Source organism: Ranitomeya variabilis, chromosome 3 (genome assembly GCF_051348905.1).
Source record: "Ranitomeya variabilis isolate aRanVar5 chromosome 3, aRanVar5.hap1, whole genome shotgun sequence".
Lineage (NCBI taxonomy): Eukaryota > Metazoa > Chordata > Amphibia > Anura > Dendrobatidae > Ranitomeya > Ranitomeya variabilis.
In genome coordinates, this window is record NC_135234.1 from 733036628 (window position 1) to 733059211 (window position 22584).

At 45.1% G+C, this 22584-nt stretch overlaps 1 protein-coding gene across 4 annotated transcripts in view; it reads left to right on the plus strand.

The window, feature by feature from the left end:
- The window catches only part of C3H11orf97 (chromosome 3 C11orf97 homolog), a 151798-nt gene that overhangs the window by 104504 nt on the left and 24710 nt on the right, over window positions 1-22584 (plus strand). For 2 of the 4 annotated variants that reach the window (XM_077299838.1, XM_077299837.1), the window contains exon 5: window positions 461-505. In XM_077299838.1, coding sequence (XP_077155953.1) covers window positions 461-505 — 45 coding nt within the window. Of the gene's footprint in view, window positions 1-460; window positions 506-1190; window positions 1251-5812; window positions 6257-22584 lie in introns of those variants that run through there. The other 2 variants (XM_077299839.1, XM_077299840.1) reach the window with 2 other exon arrangements.

Consider the following 22584-nt stretch of genomic DNA (forward strand, 5'->3'; position numbering starts at 1 on the left):
TCTTATTTTTGTCGTATGCCATATTAGACAGGGTGGGGGCTCAGTAACTCCTTTTGCCCAGTAGAACCAAAAGGGTCCATATTAAAGGTGCAATACACCCCTTTAAACATAGCCCAACTCTATACTGAACAATAGCACATTTGCTAGCCGGCACATCCACCAGTGTATCTCTAAGCAACAACATAGTTTGGCTATTCACGCAGCCCTCTTGAGAGTCGTAATCGTGACCACTTTGATCATTACCCAATTTTCCCAGGATAAAGCATAAATTTATAAATTGTAGAACATATAATAATCGGCACCTCGGGGGTCATGTTTACAGGTATTTTTTTTATATCAGGAGAAATATTTTAATACAAAAACATACATCACAAAATACAAGAAAATCCTCGACTATATGCAGATCATAAGATGAATGCACAATGAACTGTACTGTAACGTTTATTTTTGCTTTTCTCAGTTTATCCATCAGATTCCAGCAGCAGCACAATGCACAAGATGACAGGTACCTATTATCTGGGGGGAAAAGGCGTTTTGATTTTTTTTTTTATTTAAAAAAAAAAAAATCAACAATTTCAGTAGTCTCACTGTACACAACCAGAGCAATAATTACAGGTAAACTGCTGAGAAGTCGCTTACAGAGAAACAACTTAGTTTTATGATTGCTAGTTATATTTAATTCCATACTAAAAAAAAGATTAAAGTGCCCTTATAACCCCTTAAATGGAATCTTTTACCAGGTTTTTGCTGATTAATCTGAGAGCTGCTTAATGGTGGGGCAGAGACCCTGATTCCAGCAATGTGTCACTTACTGGGCTGATTTCTGTAGTTTTTATAAAATCACTATTTTATCAGCAGGAGATTATCACTAGAGAACTAGTAAACCTGCTGCTAGGTAGTCCAGCCACGCGCCACCATCACTGATTGGAAGCTTTCTGCCTATGCACAGTGTACACATGAAGCTGCCAATAGGTGATGAGGGCGGGGTTATAAAGAGCTCAGCATTCAGAGAACTGGTAAACCTGCAGCAGAAAAGTGATCATATGGAAACTACAGTAAGCAGTGAAACATCGCTGGAATCAGGGTCTCTTCCCCTACATGATGTTGCTCTCAGGTGGGGTAGTAAAAATCTAAACCTTTTTTAACGCAGTACTTTTTTTTTCTTCTTTTCATTTTTTGCCTTTTTGCAGAACTTTTCGTTTCTATTTCATTGACATAACCTTGCCTCCTTGTTTTAATCAAGAAAAAATATATTTTTTGGACACCTGGAGGTACAGTATATTAGTGTAAAGATTATAAATTTTTTGGAGTGACATTAAATTAAATATATATATATATATATATATATATATATATATATATATATATATATATATATATATATATATTTATTTATGTTTTTAATTGATTTTTCAGGTTTTTCTGGTCTATTTACTATTTTTATTTTTTTTTCTAGATAATCAGTTTTTTAAAATCCCAATAAATGATTACTAGTAAATTATAATTTATTAACACACAGTACTTCGATTTGACTGTCGCCAGTGCTCAAAATACACAGACCTGCAGAGAAGACGCAGATCACAGGAGCATCTTTTTCTATTTTTCAAATGAAATAGACTTGTAATGTCATTTTTTGACTTTGATGAATTTCCAATAAAGAAGAAATGTTTTCTAGGCTAATGGGAATATGTCAGCAGGTTTTTCCTATGTAATCTGATAGCAGTATGATGTAGGGGCAGAGTACCTGAGTCCGGTGATTTGTCACTTACTAGTCTGTGTTTTTGTTTTGATAAAATCAGATCTGCCGCAGGAAAAAATGTGATTTTATCAGAACTGCAGCATCCAGTAAACTAAGTGATACATAGCTGGAATCAGGCTCTCTGTCCCTACATGATAGTAAAAACCTGCCAACGGATTCCCTTTAAGAACCTTGTGCTGGATTGAAGTACCTCTGTCCTTTTGCATTTCCCTGATAACCCTCCCCTCAAGAAACTGACATTTTATCCCAACACCTTTAAAGGGAACCTGTCACTAGATTCATGGTGCCTGAACCACGAGCAGCATGAATCAGGGACTGCTTACAGAATTGGAGTCAGTTATGTTTTACTTTGAAACGCTTCCGGCATTTCAGAGCAAACATAGTTGGAATAGCTGGGGATCATAGCCAGATGCCAGACTAGTCTGCACCGCCCCGCCAGCTTTTCCCCACCCAGCTCCAGTTGATTGATAGGTCTCCTTATGTGCACTATGCTCTCTGTTCCCTATACAGTGGCCATGGGTACCATATATCAAATCAGCCAAAATCTACCATCATTTTTTGTCCAAAAATTGAAAATCCCCCAAATACCTGACAAATAAAAAATAATATCTGTCCCCGTTACTACCTCGTGGTTTATCTTAGACCCTCTGTCCCTAGATCACCCTGAAATAGAATAACACATTCATTGACCATAGAACCTAGTAAAGAGCGGTAACCATTAGAGATGAGCGAATCTTTTGAAATTGATATTCACCAGCTTTGCCAAATTTTCCCAGGCATCGATTATCCTCAAATTAAAAGTACTTCAGTACCTTCAATTGTCCCTAAATGAGTATGACGCTATTTATTATTTTCCTCATACACTAATCATCTTCACTGATGTGCTGTCGCACACTATCTGTACAGTTGCTTCAGTATTTTATGCTTTTCTCTCCCTATGTCTATAGCTAACTTGGGCGCTGTAATGTCCTCTCAATAGATCCACTACAAATTGACTGCTGCATTCCCTGCCTTGGCTTTTACACAGGCTAAGCTGGTTCTCCCCCTGATTAACTGTAATGTAATAGCTGTCTGGCATTATGGGGAAACCTGTCTGAGATCATGTGATTTTTCTCTGGCTAATGCTGTCTTCTACAATGTGTAGAATTCATGGTGGCCATATTCATATTGCAAATTGTTCAAATTTGCTGAGTTCGGTAAATTCTTAAAACTTTATTACAAATTCGATTTTCATCAAATTGATTTTCTTAACTGTAATGACCATATGGCCAATGGCCAGCATCCAACTCAATAAGGGCCATCTACGACCTTCACATCGCCAGCTGCTATGACTGATGATCAGCACCAAAGTCCTTGAATCTCAACCAAAATTCTAATTTCAAGGATGGCCTGAAGGGCTACTCTCAGTCCAGGCTACTACTATCATTATCTCTCTTATTCAATAGGATTTTTCTTCCCCTCCTCATCCTTTTTGCCCTTCTTGTTTCTTCTTAACGATAGTTAACCCTTTGTTGATGTCTGTGGACTTCAAATCCAATCATGTCTAGGCCTAGTCTATGCTGCACCTTGAGGAGCTGATTATTTTGGTTCTTTGTTTCACCACAGTGTCTGCATATTCTAACTGTACAACTGAGGACTTCTGGTCATTCAATAACGGCCATGTCAGTAATGTCAATGTCATGGTATAGGACATGGTTCATGTCCTGCTCTCTCAGGGTTAAAGTTGCTGGCCTCTCTTTGGATCTGGGAGGGGTATTTATGCACACTCCAGACTAGGTTTCCCTGTCAGCTATACTTTCGTTTAGTCTGTGTGTCTGACCCACTGAGTGTGTGCTCGGTTGCATTTGCTTGTTTTGCTCTCCGTGTATTCCTCTGCTTGTTTGTTCTGCTGGTTTTCTGACCTTTGGCTCCCTTTCTGACTATCCCTCCTCCTCACCCTTGGTTACCTCGTTATCTCCTGGTTTGATCTTGGCACGTTTAATTACTCTCCAGTGTACATAGTCTCCTCTGCACCCCGGCGTCTGGCGCCACCCTCGACCACCTCCTACCCTGTTACGTGGTTCAGGTCCTGTTTGCTACCCGGTGAGTTCCCCGCCACTCTGCTTTCAGCTCCCTTGCTGCGACGCGCTGCTCTCCCCACAGCAGTAATACCCGGGAGTCGTGACAGTCAATCTGCATCATCCATCTGCATCCCTGATTTGAGGCCGGAACTAGGGCTTACACCTTGCATTAGACCCTTCTATGTCTAAACATAGCTTTCCGGGTCACGTTCTGCTGATCTGGCTGGTGGAGGGCTGATCCAGAGAATTATCGATGCGGGGAGAGATAGGCCGGGTCTCAGTCTGGTAATTTCATCAGGTAGAGAGCACATCTGTGCATTGTGCTGGCTGCAATTAAGTCATTAACTTGTATCGCTTTCTTTCTGCATACTAATAAGACAGCCACATTTTCACCGGCCCTTGAATATTCTTATATCTGAATTTTATTTAGAATTTTAGGTGATTTTTTTTTTTCCTTCTGATGCTTATAAACGGAAAAATATCAGGGATTAAATATGTGCCGCAGAATGTATAACTGACCGACGGCCCACCCAAGAGGAGCATAATAAAGAGAACATTTATACGCTTTTTTTATGGCTGGAGATCCCTGTGAAGGACAGATGTAGTGACCCAAGCAAACATCATCATCATACATTCCTTCAATAATGTCGCTTCAAAGAGGCTCTGCTAAGATTGTAAGCTGCTGTATCGATAAGGGATGACATACTTATAAGAGGTGGGCCGAACTTGCAAGATAAACTGTAAAATCAGGATCAGGTCCTGTCTATTTACTTTCATCTCTGGGAACATGAAGGGTTGAGCAAAAACAGTGGAAACTTTAAAATGTAGGGAAGTACCTCATCTGAGTGGAGGAACAACATGTTTACGGCCTCTTCACTTCTCCCAAACAAATTTCTGCAAACCCACCACAAGAGGACTCACACTCACAAGTCAGATTGTCCAATTCTAAAGACACTTCATTCTGGGGTGGTTCCCATGTTGGCAGCGAGCTTTTGTCTCACTCTCTCTTTCTTCAATGATCTTTGCCCACTCAAATGTCCCTCAGGCCCTCGTTCCTCTGGTGGCTTACTCTTCTCGCCTTCAGTTTCGCTCATCCGCTCTTTCAGGTTGAGAACACTTGCCACTCAGTCTTAGCCAAGGCCGCACTGGCCATCTGGCAATTCTGGCAAATGCCAGAAGGGCCTGTCTGGTCATGGGCCACCTTGTTTACTACATTATTAACAGAGTTGATGTTCTCAAGATACCCATATTGTTAAGAGTTGTGATGGAGCACAAAGTTGCTGACTCCATCACTTAATCCATCAGGCCACGGGTATCATGAGAAATATTGGTCTTGTAGTAAATCTTACTTTCCTCCATCCAGGGTAATATTAGTAATATATCCCATCTGATGCTTGGGGACAACATAGACCTGTGTGATTTCAAATGCCAGGGCTGAATTTCAGTCCCTGTCTGTACCTGGCCTTAGTAATTTCATCTTCCAGCTCCTTAGGGATCAAATTCTCCTGACCCCTTATGGCTCCATCTCTCTGGTACTGAGACAACATTTCAGGCCTGTATTCATCTCCAGCTATGGATTGGGAAAGCTGGAGATAAGGGCAGTCTTCTGATCCTCTACTTCCTGAGGAGCACATGTTCCTCCACCTGGAACAATCACAATCTACCCTCTATAACCTGGGATGATAACCCTCTTGACATGTGCTCTCTTCCTATTCACAAATCACAGACTGTAAAAGACATTGTAACTCCTAACTGCTTCATATACCCAAAGCAACTGACCCCGAGTGGAGGAGAGCCTGCCCTTAAATAACCTAGGCCCCTTCCCATTTGAATGAGACCTAAGGTGATATATACTAGATTTGTTTTTTGTGCAGACCTGTGTTGCATTACCGTACATAGCGGTTATCCAGCCAGGCACTATTATTTTAAAATACAATTACAATAGTCTAAAATAATGTAACCAAAGTCACCTTACCGATCTCCTGCCACTTAGGTTCTGATGCTGATGATGGTCTCCATCTTCTGGTCCAGCTATGGCATACCCAACACTGGCACGGTATTGCAGCAGTCAATGACTAACTGTAGCGGGTCTCTGCTGCGGCCGGAGGTTGGCAACTATCACATTGATTTTTAAACAATTGTCCTGGGTGCCGAAAAAGAGAACGTATGTATATCTTTAAGATAAAAGGGACGCATTGTGCATCTTAATACAAGCGATCGCCTCTGTGGTGACATTCTGTAATGGAAGAGTTATTTCAGCTCTGAGGCTGCCAGCCTGACCCTGACCGGCCACGCACTGACCCTCACTTGAGGTCATTATGGGACGTTGGACTTTTCTGAACTCTTATTGACAGTGTGCCAGTGGTATATTTCCATATTCAATGAAGATGGATGTGATTCCATGAAAACTCATGACCACCGCTTCCCAACATTTAACGTACTGGTATGTCTAATTTCTTATCCCCGTCTTTAACTTCATCCCGAAGCCTGTTTTCACTTTCCTGACCAGGCCAATTTTTTTCAATTCTGAACACTATCACTTTATGAGGTAATAACTCTGAAACGCTTCAATGGATCCCACTGATTTTGAGACTCTTTTCTTGTGACCTATTGTACTTCATGATAGTGGAAACATTTGTTTGATATGAATTGCAGTTTTAATTGTGAAAATATTGGAAATTTGGCAATAAAATTTAAAATTTTACAATTTTTAAGCTTTTAATTTTTATGCCCTTAAACCGGAAAGTTACTGTATGTCACACAAAATAGTTAATAAATAACATTTACCACATGTCTACTTTGCATCAGAACAATTTTTGAAACACAATTTTTTTTGTTAGGAAGTTATAAGTATTAAAAGTTGACCAGCAATTTCTCATTTTTAGGACAAAATTTACAAAACCATTTTTTTAGGGACCACATCACATTTGAAGTGACTTTGAGGGGCCTTTATAACAGAAAATACCCAAAAGTTAAACCATCCTAAAAACTGCACCCCTCAAGGTGCTCCAAACCACATTTAAGAAGTTTATTAACCCTTCAGGTGCTTCACAGGAGTTAATGGAATGTGGAAGGAAAAAATGATCATTTAACTTTTTTTTTCACAAACATTATACTTTAGACCCATTTCTTAAATTTTCACAAGGGTAATTGGAGGAAATGGACCCCAAAAATTGTTGTACAATTTCTCCTGAGTACACCGATACCCCATATGTGGGGTAAAACCACTGTTTGGGTGCACAGCAGAGGTTGGAAGGGAAGGAGCACCATTTGACTTTTTGAACGCAAAATTAGCTGGAATTGAAAGCGGATGTCATGTTTAGCGAGCCCCTGATGTGCCTAAACAGTGCAAACCCCCCACAAGTGACCTCATTTTGGAAACTAGACCCCCCCATGGAAGTGTTCTAGATGTGTGGTGATCACCTTGAACCCCTAGGTGCTTCACAGAAATTCATAGCGTTGAGCCGTGAAAATAAAAAAAAAATAATTTTTTCCACAAAAATGTCTTTTAGCCCCTATTATATTATTTTCACAAGGGGAACAAAAGAAAATGGACCGTAAACAGTGCTGTGCTATTGTGACACCCCAGGAGTCTGGCTGTCACCGTGGTATTGCCTTCCTCACGGGGAGGATGATGCCATGCTTGGAAGCGACGAGGATCCCTTTAACAGGTAACAAGTACATAAAACACTCTTCTGACTCCAGGCCAGAAGGGGGAGCTCCAGACCAGGATTCTGGGGAATTTCCCTACATATATTCTGGCTGGAGGAGGAGTTAGTTAGTCGGTCAGAGGAGAGTGAGGAATGAGGAGTGGAAAGCTGGGGCCATGCAGACACGTGGTTCTGCAGCTCCTGGAAAGAGAAGAGAGAGACAGAGCAGTCTGTAGGAGACTGATAGGGGAGAAGAAGCAAAGGAGAAGTAAAGGGCTGGAGGGGAGCTGAGACTGAGCTCCCTCCATGCTGAAGCGCAAGAATACCGGAGGCCGGAATCCCGAGGTTGTGGGGGTAACTGTATGCCCCACAGCAGAAACTGGCGGACAGAAGATTTCAAGTCGCCTGTCCACCATTAACACCCGAAGGCACAGCAGCACATAGAGCCCGGAGTCGTAACCAGAGACACCTCTAAGAAGGCTCAAGTTGCCTGCCATGCGGGTAGTGTCCTATCTAAAGGGACAGAGAGAAAGTGAGGACCTTGTGTGAAGCCGTAGGCAGCAAGGGACTACAACACAGCACAGTAAGGAAGGCTTCCAACCCCACTTGGCTAGGGGGTTTCCGAATTGCTTCCAGGCTGGCCGGAGCTCACCATCACCTGTGATCCATACCCTGTACTGCGGCTGCATTATACCAGTAATATTACACCGGGAGCCCTGGGGATCAAGCTTCACTTGTGGGAAGCCATACCATCCATGCTGCCAAAACATCATTCCCAGTGGACCCCTTTAAGCAGTGTCGGTCATCCCTGACCAAATATCACAGGTGGCGTCACAATCATTCTCTTTTCTAAATAACCCCTTTAAAGAGCTTCCCTTTAACTTGGATGCCTAGGGCCACGGACCGGGTCACCGACACCGTAACTACCCCTTTAATGACCACCGACCCGGTACCGAGTATCCCCTAGGCCATGGCGGGCGCTCCAACCATTTCCTCTGAGTACACCGATATCCCATATGTGGTGGGAAACTGCTGCTTGGGCGCACGGCAGGGCTCATAACGGAAGAAGTGACGGTTTGGAGCCCTGACTTTGATGGAATAGTAATAATAATATAATAATAATAATTTATTTATATAGCGCCAACATATTCCGCAGCGCTTTACAAATTATAGAGGGGACTTGTACAGACAATAGACATTACAGCATAACAGAAATCACAGTTCAAAACAGATACCAGGAGGAATGAGGGCCCTGCTCGCAAGCTTACAAACTATGAGGAAAAGGGGAGACACGAGAGGTGAATAATCCCCACAAGTGACTCCATTTTAGAAACTGAACCCCTGAAGGAATACAGTATATATACACAGTTATAGTAATGATAATACTTTTGGTTTTACTGGGGTATAAATTTATAATGTGGTGGTGTCACGAATCATTAAGGTATTCGTGGCAGCTCTGAGCCTGCTGGAAATTAAATGTTGTTTTTTTTTTTTTCTTTGGCCCAGGAAGTGTTAATGTCAGTCTCTTGCTGGCAGCTTCTTTTAGGCTGGTCAGCTGATGTTAGTTGATAACCACTCCCACCTCCCTTTAAATAGTCACATGACTCTTCAGCTGATCATTGTTATAGAGTTTTCTTCTATACAGACCAGCTAGGTGTGTGCTCCCCTGTGACTGTGGTATTGTCGCTGATGGGAGTCCTATTTAACCGGTGTGTTGTGTCAACAGGGTAAAAAAAGATTTTACGAATTAGTGGACATGTGGTACACTTTGAAGCAGGGGCGGACACATCATTGGTGCAACCTGTGCGGCCGCACAGGGGCCCAAGAGGTAATGGGGCCCATTTCCACTTAAAATGCAGGTGAAATTTTGCACTATCATGAACTCTTGGACTGTAAAGGGCCCATATACTGTTCTTGCACAGGGGCCCGTTTCGGTCTGTGTCCGCTAGTGCTTTGAAGCAATCCTTAACCCCTTTCTGTCATTAGACGTACTATTCCGTCCATGTGGGGTGGGCCCTACTTCCCAAGGACGGAATAGTACGTCATACGCGATCGGCCGCGCTCACGGGGGGAGCGCGGCCGATCGCGGCCGGGTGTCAGCTGACTATCGCAGCTGACATCCGGCACTATGTGCCAGGAGCGGTCACGGACCGCCCCCGGCACATTAACCCCCGGCACACCGCGATCAAACATGATCGCGGTGTACCGGCGGTATAGGGAAGCATCGCGCAGGGAGGGGGCTCCCTGCGGGCTTCCCTGAGACCCCCGGAGCAACGCGATGACAAAATGGTGTCACTTGTGGGGGGTTTCTACTGTTTAGGTACAGTAGGGGCTCTGCAAACGCAATGTGACGCCTGCAGACCATTCCATCTAAGTCTGCATTCCAAATGGCGCTCCTTCCTTTCCGAGCCCTCCCATGCGCCCAAACGGTGGTTCCCCCCCACATATGGGGTATCAGCGTACTCAAGACAAATTGGACAACAACTTTTAGGGTCCAATTTCTCCTGTTACCATTGGGAAAATACAAAACTGGGGGCTAAAAAATAATTTTTTGGGGAAATGTTTTATTTTTTTTATCTTCACGGCTCTGCGTTCTAAACTGTAGTGAAACACTTGGGGGTTCAAAGTTCTCACAACACAACTAGATAAGTTCCTTGGGGGGTCTAGTTTCCAATATTGGGTCACTTGTGGGGGGTTTATACTGTTTAGGTACATTAGGGGCTCTGCAAACGCAATGTGACGCCTGTAGACCAATCCATCTGCATTGCAAATGATGATCCTTCCCTTCCGAGCTCTGCCATGCGCTCAAACGGTGGTTCCCCCCCAGATATCAGGTATCAGCGTACTCAGGACAAATTGGACAACAATATATAGGGTCCAATTTCTCCTGTTACCCTTGGAAAAATACAAAACTGGGGGCTAAAAAATAATTTTTGTGGAAAAAAAATATTTTTTATTTGCACGGCTCTGCGTTCTAAACTGTAGTGAAACACTTCGGGGTTCAAAGCTCTCACAACACATCTAGATGAGTTCCTTAGGGCGTCTACTTTCCAAAATGGTGTCACTTGTGGGGGGGTTTTACTGTTTAGGTACATTAGGGGCTCTGCAAACGCAATGTGATGCCTGCAGACCATTCCATCTAAGTCTGCATTCCAAATGGCGCTCCATCCCTTCCGAGCCCTCCCATGCGCCCAAACGGTGGTTCCCCCCACATATGGGGTATCAGCGTACTCAGGACAAATTGGAAAACAACTATTGGGGTCCAATTTCTCCTGTTACCCTTGGGAAAATACAAAACTGGGGGCTAAAAAATAATTTTTGTGGGAAAAAAATTTTGTTTTATTTTTACGGCTCTGCATTATAAACTTCTGTGAAGCACTTGGTGGGTCAAAGTGCTCACCACACCTCTAGATAAGTTCCTTAGGGGGTCTACTTTCCAAAATGGTGTCACTTGTGGGGGGGGCTTCAATGTTTAGGCACATCAGTGGCTCTCCAAACGCAACATGGCGTCCCATCTCAATTCCTGTCAATTTTGCAGTGAAAATTCAAACGGCGCTCCTTCCCTTCCGAGCTCTCCCATGCGCCCAAACAGTGGTTTACCCCCACATATGGGGTATCAGCGTACTCAGGACAAATTGTACAACAACTTTTGGGGTCCAATTTCTTCTCTTACCCTTTAGAAAATAAAAAATTGGGGGCGAAAAGATCATTTGTGTGAAAAAATATGATTTTTTATTTTTACGGTTCTGCATTATAAACTTCTGTGAAGCACTTGGTGGGTCAAAGTGCTCACCACACATCTAGATAAGTTCCTTAGGGGGTCTACTTTCCAAAATGGTGTCACTTGTGGGGGGTTTCAATGTTTAGGCACATCAGTGGCTCTCCAAACGCAACATGGCGTCCCATCTCAATTCCTGTCAATTTTGCAGTGAAAAGTCAAACGGCGCTCCTTCCCTTCCGAGCTCTCCCATGCGCCCAAACAGTGGTTTACCCCCACATATGGGGTATCAGCGTACTCAGGACAAATTGTACAACAACTTTTGGGGTCCAATTTCTTCTCTTACCCTTGGGAAAATTAAAAATTGGGGGCGAAAAGATCATTTTTGTGAAAAAATATGATTTTTTATTTTTACGGTTCTGCATTATAAACTTCTGTGAAGCACTTGGTGGGTCAAAGTGCTCACCACACATCTAGATAAGTTCCTTAGGGGGTCTACTTTCCAAAATGGTGTCACTTGTGGGGGGTTTCAATGTTTTGGCACATCAGTGGCTCTCCAAACGCAACATGGCGTCCCATCTCAATTCCTGTCAATTTTGCAGTGAAAAGTCAAACGGCGCTCCTTCCCTTCCGAGCTCTCCCATGCGCCCAAACAGTGGTTTACCCCCACATATGGGGTATCAGCGTACTCAGGACAAATTGTACAACAACTTTTGAGGTCCAATTTCTTCTCTTACCCTTGGGAAAATAAAAAATTGGGGGCGAAAAGATCATTTTTGTGAAAAAATATGATTTTTTATTTTTACGGTTCTGCATTATAAACTTCTGTGAAGCACTTGGTGGGTCAAAGTGCTCCCCACACATCTAGATAAGTTCCTTAGGGGGTCTACTTTCCAAAATGGTGTCACTTGTGGGGGGTTTCAATGTTTAGGCACATCAGTGGCTCTCCAAACGCAACATGGCGTCCCATCTCAATTCCAGTCAATTTTGCATTGAAAAGTCAAATGGCGCTCCTTCGCTTCCGAGCTCTGTCATGCGCCCAAACAGTGGTTTACCCCTACATATGGAGTATCGGCGTACTCAGGACAAATTGTATAACATCTTTTGGGGTCCATTTTTTCCTGTTACCCTTGGTAAAATAAAACAAATTGGAGCTGAAGTAAATTTTGTGTGAAAAAAAGTTAAATGTTCATTTTTATTTAAACATTCCAAAAATTCCTGTGAAACACCTGAAGGGATAATAAACTTTTTGAATGTGGTTTTGAGCACCTTGAGGGGTGCAGTTTTTAGAATGGTGTCACACTTGGGTATTTTCTATCATATAGACCCCTCAAAATGACTTCAAATGAGATGTGGTCTCTAAAAAAAAAATGGTGTTGTAAAAATGAGAAATTGCTGGTCAACTTTTAACCCTTATAACTCCCTAACAAAAAAAAAATTTGGTTCCAAAATTGTGCTGATGTAAAGTAGACATGTGGGAAATGTTACTTATTAAGTATTTTGTGTGACATATCACTGTGATTTAATTGCATAAAAATTCAAATTTGGAAAATTGCGAAATTTTCAAAATTTTCGCCAAATTTCCATTTTTTTCACAAATAAACGCAGGTAATATCAAATAAATTTTACCACTATCATGAAGTACAATATGTCACGAGAAAACAATGTCAGAATCACCAGGATCCGTTGAAGCGTTCCAGAGTTATAACCTCATAAAGGGACAGTCGTCAGAATTGTAAAAATTGGCCCGGTCCATAACGTGCAAACCACCCTTGGGGGTGAAGGGGTTAATGCAAAGGGCAGGTTTCACAATGGTAAATTGTGTTCTTTTGGATTCTTTTCTTGAAGCATGTGCTGCACCTTTTTTGTGATCTTCCATTCTTCGCTGTTTGGGGAGCCTCTCCTGGAAAATGTTGACCTGGGACAATACGGGCACTATCAGTTTTAGAAGCACTGGGACCCTCACCTTCTTGAGTGACAAACATTAGGGCCTTGATGACTACTTTCTGAAACTAAAAGAAGGTCCCCGTATTGCCTGCAGATCGACAGTGCCATCTGTACAATGTGCATGGCCAAACTGTGCTATACTTTAGCTTTTAGCATGGCGCTGTGTGGTTTGAGGACCTGATCTGAGAGATCTTCACCCCCCATGTACTTATTATAATCCAGGATACAATCTGGCTGTGGGACTTGTGTTGTGGTACCTCGTACAGCGACAGGGGAGCTGCTGTCACGGTGTATGGTGGTCAAGATAAAGACATCCCTCTCGTCCTTATACTTAACCACCAGCATGTTGTCGCTGCATTGGGCTCTGCTGTCGCCATTTCTCACCAGTTGCCCAATTAGCGGCTTAGGGAGGCCTCGCTGATTTTTTCGCACGGTGCCGCAGACAACTGTATTTTTGACAGAGAGGGTCTTGAAGAGTGGGATGCTGGGGTAAAAATTATCAATGTAGAGGTGTTAACCCTTAGGGTACTGTCTCACAGTGGCACTTTGGTCGCTACGACGGCACAATCCGTGACGTTCCAGCGATATCCATACGATATCGCTGTGTCTGACACGCTACTGCGATCAGGGACCCCGCTGAGAATCGTACGTCGTAGCAGATAGTTTGAAACTTTCTTTCGTCGTCAAGTGTCCCGCTGTGGCGGCATGATTGCATCGTGTGACAAAGGTGTGCACGATATTGTATACGATGTGCGCACAGTAACCAACGGCTTCTACATCGCAAATACGTCATGAAATTATCGCTCCAGCGCCGTGTATTGCAAAGTGTGACCGCAGTCTACGACGCTGGAGCGATAATCAAGCGACGCTGGAACGTCACAGATCGTGCCGTCGTAGCGACTAAAGTGCCACTGTGAGACGGTACCCTTATACAGCAGTGTGTGCAGCAATTCCCATACAATTTTCCCACTCACTAGCAGGACAGGGGGCATTCAGGGGTTGTCTTCATGTCTTTCACTTCATAGAACCTAAATCTGTGGGTGTACCCTGAGGTACTCTCGCATAGGACAGGCATGTCAAACACGCGTCCCGCGGGCCGCATGCGGCCCTTTACAGGCATATCTGCGGCCCGCACAAAAGTCTCAAACTTCACCAAATAGGCTGAGCCGCAGATGCTCAAAACTTCACGATCAGCACTTCCGGCTCTTCATTCATTGGCCCATATCCCTGCATATGACCGTGACTAGTGAGAGTGACAACAAGAGTCCTGTCCCTGCGTGCACCCTGGGCCCTGACAACCGCTGAGATGCGCTGACCGCCGCTGGCACTTCCGCATCAGGGAAGCGCCAGCAGCGGCTGACGTCACTGAGCGTGTGACAGGCTGCTTCAGTTAATTCGTCGTCACTCACGGTCGTTGCGCCGCAGCGTCGGTGACTCGTCGTCACTGTCTCACTCGCTGTGTGTTCAGTTTGTGGTTGGAGAGTCCAGGTGACGTCGTCCAGACCACGGCCACGGGGACCTGGTGGAGCTGAAGTCTGACTCTGAAACCTGCCTGCTGCATAGGGGGACGGTGTGTAGGACTGGAGGAGTAGATCCTTGTACTATGGGGGTGTCTGTGTCAGACTGGAGGAGCAGATCCTCTTGTATTATGGGGGTCCCTATATTTCTAGAGGTGGAGGATCAGATCCTGGTACTTCCACCTCCAGAAATATAGGGACCCCCATAATACAAGAGGATCTGCTCCTCCAGTCTGACACAGACACCCCCATAGTACCAGGATCTGATCCATAGGGCCCTGTGACAATGGAAAAGCAGAGCCTTGTATTATAGGGGTCCTGTGTATGCGGAGAAGTAGATCCCTGTATTATGGGGGTCCTTGTGTCTCTGGAGGATCAGATCCTTATGGGGGATACTATATTCCACTGGCACTGCGTTGTCATTTCAGCCTGATACACCAACAATTGTTAGCACAAAGAGGTGTCAAGCCTCAGGACATAACAATAATGATTGAAAAAATGATAGCAAATAAATGTTTAGTTTTTAATTGCTGTATTTTTGTTAAATATATTTTGCTGTTGCGCACTGCAAATATATGTTGCTGTTACATATTACTGCTTCATATCTTGTTTTCATGACTGCTGTTACAATACGTGTGTGACATTAGCTGCTGTGTGCGGCCCTCGCAACAACCTCTTGTTACTCATGTGGCCCTCGGGGTACCCTGAGTTTGACATGCCTGGCATAGGATGTACAGTTTTATTACATACCTGGCCCTCTTACTGGGCAGGTATTGTCGGAGCTTTAGTCTCTCTTTCAAATGAACCAGAGATTCATCTATACAAATGTCCCTTTGGGGGTTGTATGCTTCAGCAAATTTTCTGCTGAAGTTCACAACTGCCAGTGTACTGTAGAGAATATCAGTACTCCAGTATTGCCGAAGCTCTGGTTTTCTGACTATGTCCATATGCAACACCCCAGGTAACCGGTTGTTACAGTGATGTTGCCTTCCTTTCGGGGAGGGTAATATCATTCTTGGAGGCAAGGGGATTCTCTTTACCAGGTAAGGCACCCACACACAACACATTCCGAATCCAGGCCAGAAGGGGGAGCTCTGAACCCAGATTCAGGGGAGCTTCCCTCAGATAGATATATCCTGGTCTGGAGGAGGAGTTAGGCAGTTAGTGAAAGACACTGAAGAGTGAGGAGCAGATAGTGGAGCTGTGCAGCCAGAGTTGAGCTGCAGCTCCAGGAAGGAACGAGAACCCGAGGGGTTGAAAGTTGTGGAGCTACAGAGGGAAGTAGCACAGAGGAGAGAAACGGGCTCAGAGGGGAACTGCGACTGGGCACCCTCAGAGCTGAAGCTCAGGAACCGGGCACTCCAGGAAGCACGACAGAACCGGAGGGCTCAGAACTGTATTTGATTTGCCCACACCACACCTGAAGGCGAAGCAGCACCTGAAGGGCCCGGGTCGTGATAGAGACTCTGTAAAATGGCTTAAGCTGCCCGCCATACGGGTACCTGTCCCAGAACAGGAGAAAGAGGACTTTGCCAGTAAGCTTCAGGCAGCAGGGACCTCATATAACAGCGCAAGTAGGAAGGCATACAGACCTCAACTGGAAAAGGGATTCACCTATTACCTCCGAGCCGGCCGGACCACAGGACACCTGTACCTGGTACCCTGGACTGAGATGGACTGCTACCATCAGTTAACCAGGTAAAGACTATCATACTGTGTCCTCCATTTATTTATCGGCAAACTACCATCCCTGCCATACACCTTGGGAGCCCTGGGGACCCCGCTTCACCTGTGGGAAGCGTCACCAACTAGCCACCATACCATCATCCCAGAGGACCCCTTTTAGTGGCGTCGGTCCCCTACTGACCGAACACCACAGGTGGCGTCACGAATATGAACTATTCCAAAAAACCCTTTAAGAACATTCCCTTTAACAATGGGTGCCCAGGGCCACGGATCGGGTCGCTGCCACCATGACATCCCCCTGTGAATACCAGACCCAGTACCCAGGGCCGGCTCCAGGTTTCTGAGGGCCCCGGGCGAAAGAGTCTCAGTGGGCCCCTCCCCCTTTAACACATACCAAGATTCATAATGCACAGATACAGGAGAGAAATATAGCACAGCCACGTAGCATATAACACAGCCCACGTAGTATATAGCACAGCCCACGTGGTATATAGCACAGCCACGTAGTATATAGCACAACCACGTAGTGTATAACAGTCCACGTAGTATATAGCACAGCCACATAGTGTATAACAGCCCACATAGCATATAACACAGCCCACGTAGTATATAGCACAGCCACGTAGTATATAGCACAGCCACATAGTGTATAACAGCCCACGTAGTATACAGCACAGCCCATATAGTGTATAGCATCCCACATAGCATATAACACATCCCACATAGTGTATAGCACAACCACGTAGTGTATAGCACAGCCACGTAGTGTATAGCACAGCCACGTAGTGTATAGCACAACCACGTAGTGTATAGCACAGCCCACGTAGTATATAGCACAGCCCACGTAGTATATAGCACAGCCCACGTAGTATATAGCACAGCCCACATAGTATATAGCACAACTCACGTAGTATATAGCACAGCCCACGTAGTATATTGCCCAGCTCATGTAGTATATAGCACAGCCAACGTAGTATATAACACAGCCAGTCATGTAGTATATAGTCTATAAGTCCCACCCACCCACACCCAGCATCACTCAGATGCCATACTGTAGGTCTGTGGTGGCCCCGTACAGTAGCATATTGTCCTCCCAGGCTGCATCCCCCTGCAACGCTTTCACCGTCACTCACGCCGTCGCCCCTGTTGTACAGAGATGGCCCGGGTGCACCGTTCACTGACTGCTGGCTGCTCGTGCTCATCATCGTCGTCTTCCTGCTTGGCGCCGGACCTGGCTGGATGGTGGACGATCGCTGAGCGCCTGAGCTCACCTGCAAGTGACGACACAGACAACTGCCGGCCCGGAAGTGACTCTTCATATCCATGGTGATGGTGTGGTGAGTATTCCAGCACCTGCGTAGCGAAACTCAGTCACAGAGAGAGTTCTGTGCTGTGCCTGCTGCCAGGGATGGCTTCCTGTTATGATCCCAATGGTAGAGGATCTCAGGGTTTTCAGCAAAGTCTGCAAACATAAAAAACCAGCTCATAGGGAGGTGGTAACTGAGCTGACCGCATACCTGATCCTAGCCCACAACTAATAGCAGCCGGGGAACGTACCTACGTTGGTTCTAGACGTCTCGCGCCAGCCGGAGAACTAACTAACCCTTTCAGAGAAAATCAGACCTCACTTGCCTCAAGAGAAAGGTACCCCAAAGTAGATACAGGCCCCCAACAAATAATAACGGTGAGGTAAGAAGAAAGGACAAACGTAAGTATGAACTAGATTCAGCAAAGAGAGGCCCACTATATAATAGCAGAAATATAGAAAGCGGACTTATGCGGTCAGCGAAAAACCCTACAAAAATATCCACGCTGAATATCCAAGAACCCCCGCACCGACTAACGGTGTGGGGGGAGAATATCAGCCCCCTAAGAGCTTCCAGCAAAAACAGGAATCACATTATGAACAAGCTGGACAAAAAACTGAACAATACAAATGAACAAAAATAAGAAAGCAGGACTTAGCTTATCTTGCAAAAATCAGGACCAGTAGACAGGAGCAACCAGACAAGGACTGATTACATTGATGCCAGGTGTTGTGATCCTAATGGCAGAGGATCTCAGGGTCTTCAGCAAAGTCTGCAAACATGAAAACTAGCTCTTAGGGAGGTGGTAACTGAGCTGACCACATACCTGATCCTAGCCCACAAATAATAGCAGCCGGGGAACGTGCCTACGTTGGTTCTAGACGTCTTGCGCCAGCCGGAGATCTAACTAACCCTTTCAGAGAAAATACAGACCTCACTTGCCTCCAGAGAAATACCCCAAAGTAGATACAGGCCCCCAACAAATAATAACGGTGAGGTAAGAGGAAAGGACAAACGTAAGTATGAACTAGATTCAGCAAAGAGAGGCCCACTAAATAATAGCAGAAATATAGAAAGCGGACTTATGTGGTCAGCGAAAAACCCTACTAAAATATCCAGGCTGAATATCCAAGAACCCCCGTACCGACTAACGGTATGGGGGGAGAATATCAGCCCCCTAAGAGCTTCCAGCAAAATCAAGAATCACATTATGAACAATCTGGACAAAAAACAGAATAATACAAATAAACAAAAAACAAGAAAGCAGGACTTAGCTTATGTTGCAAAAATCAGGACCAGAAGACAAGAGCAACCAGACAAGGACTGATTACATGGATGCCAGGCAATGGACTAAGACTCCAGGAAATTTAAATAGAAACACCCAGAGTCTTAACGAACAGGTGACTACCAAGCTGAGGAAAGAGAATCCAAGAGCCATACCGCGAGTGACCACAAGAGGGAGCCCAAAAGTATAGTTCATAACAGTACCCCCCCTTTAAGGAGGGGTCACCGAACCCTCACCACGACCACCAGGGCAATCAGGATGGGCAGCGTGAAAAGCACGAACCAAATCGGCCGCATGAACATCAAAGGCGACCACCCAGGAATTATCCTCCTGACCATAGCCCTTCCATTTGACCAGATACTGAAGCCTCCGTCTAGAGAGACGAGAATCTAAGATCTTCTCCACCACATACTCCAACTCGCCCTCAACCAAGACCGGAGCAGGAGGGTCAACAGCAGGAACCACAGGCACAATGTACCGCCGCAACAAAGACCTATGGAACACATTGTGAATGGCAAACGACGCAGGAAGATCCAAACGAAAAGACACCGGATTATGGACCTCCAAAATTCTATAAGGACCAATAAAGCGAGGCTTAAACTTAGGAGAGGAAACCTTGAGAGGGACAAACCGAGAAGACAACCAAACCAAATCCCCAACACAAAATCGGGGACCCACACCGCGGCGGCGGTTGGCAATACGCTGAGCCTTCTCCTGTGACAACTTCAAGTTGTCCACCACATGATTCCAAGTCCGCTGCAACCTATCAACCACAGAATCCACCCCAGGACAGTCAGAAGGCTCAACATGACCCGAGGAGAAACGAGGATGAAAACCAGAGTTGCAGAAAAATGGCGAAACCAAAGTAGCGGAACTAGCCCGATTATTGAGGGCAAACTCAGCCAATGGCAAGAAGGTCACCCAATCATCCTGATCCGCAGAAACAAAACATCTCAAATAAGCCTCCAGCGTCTGATTAGTTCGCTCCGTTTGGCCATTAGTCTGAGGATGAAAGGCAGACGAGAACGACAGATCAATGCCCATCTTAGCACAAAAAGATTGCCAGAATCTGGACACAAACTGGGATCCTCTATCAGACACGATATTCTCAGGAATGCTGTGCAAACGAACCACATTCTGAAAAAACAAAGGAACCAGATCGGAAGAGGAAGGCAACTTAGGCAAGGGCACTAAATGGACCATCTTGGAAAAACGATCACACACCACCCAGATGACAGACATTCCCTGAGACACCGGAAGATCTGAAATGAAATCCATGGAAATGTGTGTCCAAGGCCTCTTCGGGACGGGCAAGGGCAAAAGCAACCCGCTGGCACGAGAACAGCAAGGCTTAGCCCGAGCACAAGTCCCACAGGACTGCACAAAAGCACACACATCCCGTGACAAGGAAGGCCACCAAAAGGACCTAGCCACCAAATCTCTGGTACCAAAAATCCCAGGATGCCCCGCCAACACCGAGGAATGAACCTCGGAAATAACTCTGCTGGTCCATTTATCAGGAACAAACAGTCTATCAGGTGGACAAGAGTCAGGTCTACCAGCCTGAAATCTCTGCAACACATGTCGCAAATCAGGAGAAATGGCCGACAAAATCACTCCCTCTTTAAGAATACCAGCCGGCTCTGAGACTCCAGGAGAGTCAGGCACAAAGCTCCTAGAGAGAGCATCAGCCTTCACATTTTTCGAACCAGGCAGGTATGAGACCACAAAGTCAAAACGGGAGAAAAACAATGACCAACGAGCCTGTCTAGGATTCAGGCGTTTAGCAGACTCGAGATACATCAGGTTCTTGTGATCAGTCAAGACCACCACACGATGCTTAGCTCCCTCGAGCCAATGACGCCACTCCTCAAATGCCCACTTCATGGCCAACAACTCCCGATTACCAACATCATAGTTCCGCTCAGCCGGCGAAAACTTCCTGGAAAAGAAAGCACATGGTTTCATCATAGAGCAACCAGAGCCTCTCTGCGACAAAACAGCTCCTGCACCAATCTCAGAAGCATCCACTTCAACCTGAAAGGGAAGTGAGACATCAGGCTGGCACAAAACAGGCGCCGAAGTAAACCGGCGCTTCAGCTCCCGGAAGGCCTCAATGGCCGCAGGAGCCCAATTAGCAACATCAGAACCTTTCTTGGTCATATCCGTCAGAGATTTAACAACGCTAGAAAAGTTAGCAATAAAACGACGGTAGAAATTAGCAAAACCCAAAAACTTCTGAAGACTCTTAACAGACGTGGGTTGAGTCCAATCATGAATAGCTCGGACCTTGACTGGGTCCATCTCCACAGCAGAAGGGGAAAAGATAAAACCCAAAAAGGAAACCTTCTGCACTCCAAAGAGACACTTTGAGCCCTTCACAAACAAGGCATTATCACGCAAAACCTGAAACACCATCCTGACCTGCTTTACATGAGAATCCCAATCATCAGAAAAAACTAAAATGTCATCCAGATAAACAATCACAAATTTATCTAGATACTTCCGGAAGATGTCATGCATAAAGGACTGAAACACTGAAGGAGCATTAGAGAGCCCAAAAGGCATCACCAAGTACTCAAAATGACCTTCGGGCGTATTAAATGCAGTTTTCCATTCATCTCCCTGCCTAATGTGCACAAGGTTGTACGCACCTCGAAGATCTATCTTGGTGAACCAACAGGCACCCTTAATCCGAGCAAACAAGTCCGACAATAGTGGCAGAGGGTACTGAAATTTAACCGTGATTTTATTCTGAAGCCGATAGTCTATACAAGGTCTCAAAGATCCGTCTTTCTTGGCCACAAAAAAGAATCCCGCACCAAGAGGGGAAGAGGATGGACGAATATGTCCTTTCTCCAAAGACTCCTTTATATAAGAACGCATCGCGGCATGCTCAGGTACCGACAGATTAAATAATCATCCCTTAGGAAACTTGCTACCAGGAATCAAATCTATAGCGCAGTCACAGTCCCTATGAGGAGGAAGAGCACTGGACCTGGACTCACTGAACACATCCTGATAGTCAAGCAAAAACTCAGGAACTTCTGAAGGAGTGGAGGAAGCAATAGACACCGACGGGGAATCACAATGAATTCCCTGACAACCCCAACTTGACACAGACATAGCCCTCCAATCCAGAACAGGATTATGAGCCTGTAACCATGGCAGACCCAAAACGACCAAATCATGCATTTTATGCAGAACAAGAAAACGAATCACCTCCCGATGTTCAGGAGTCATGCACATGGTCACTTGTGTCCAATACTGCGGTTTATTCTCCGCCAATGGCGTAGCATCAATTCCTCTAAGAGGAATAGGATTTTCCAAAGGCTCCAGGACAAAACCACAGCGCCTGGCAAATGACAAGTCCATAAGACTCAGGGCAGCGCCTGAATCCACAAACGCCATAACAGGGTAGGAAGACAATGAGCAAATTAAAGTCACAGACAAAATAAATTTAGGCTGCAGGTTACCAACGGCGACAGGACTAACAAACTTTGTTAGGCGTTTAGAGCATGCTGATATAACATGTGTAGAATCACCACAGTAAAAACACAACCCATTCTGACGTCTATGATTTTGCCGTTCAGTTCTAGTCTGAATTCTATCACATTGCATTAAATCAGGCGTCTGTTCAGACAATACCGCCAAA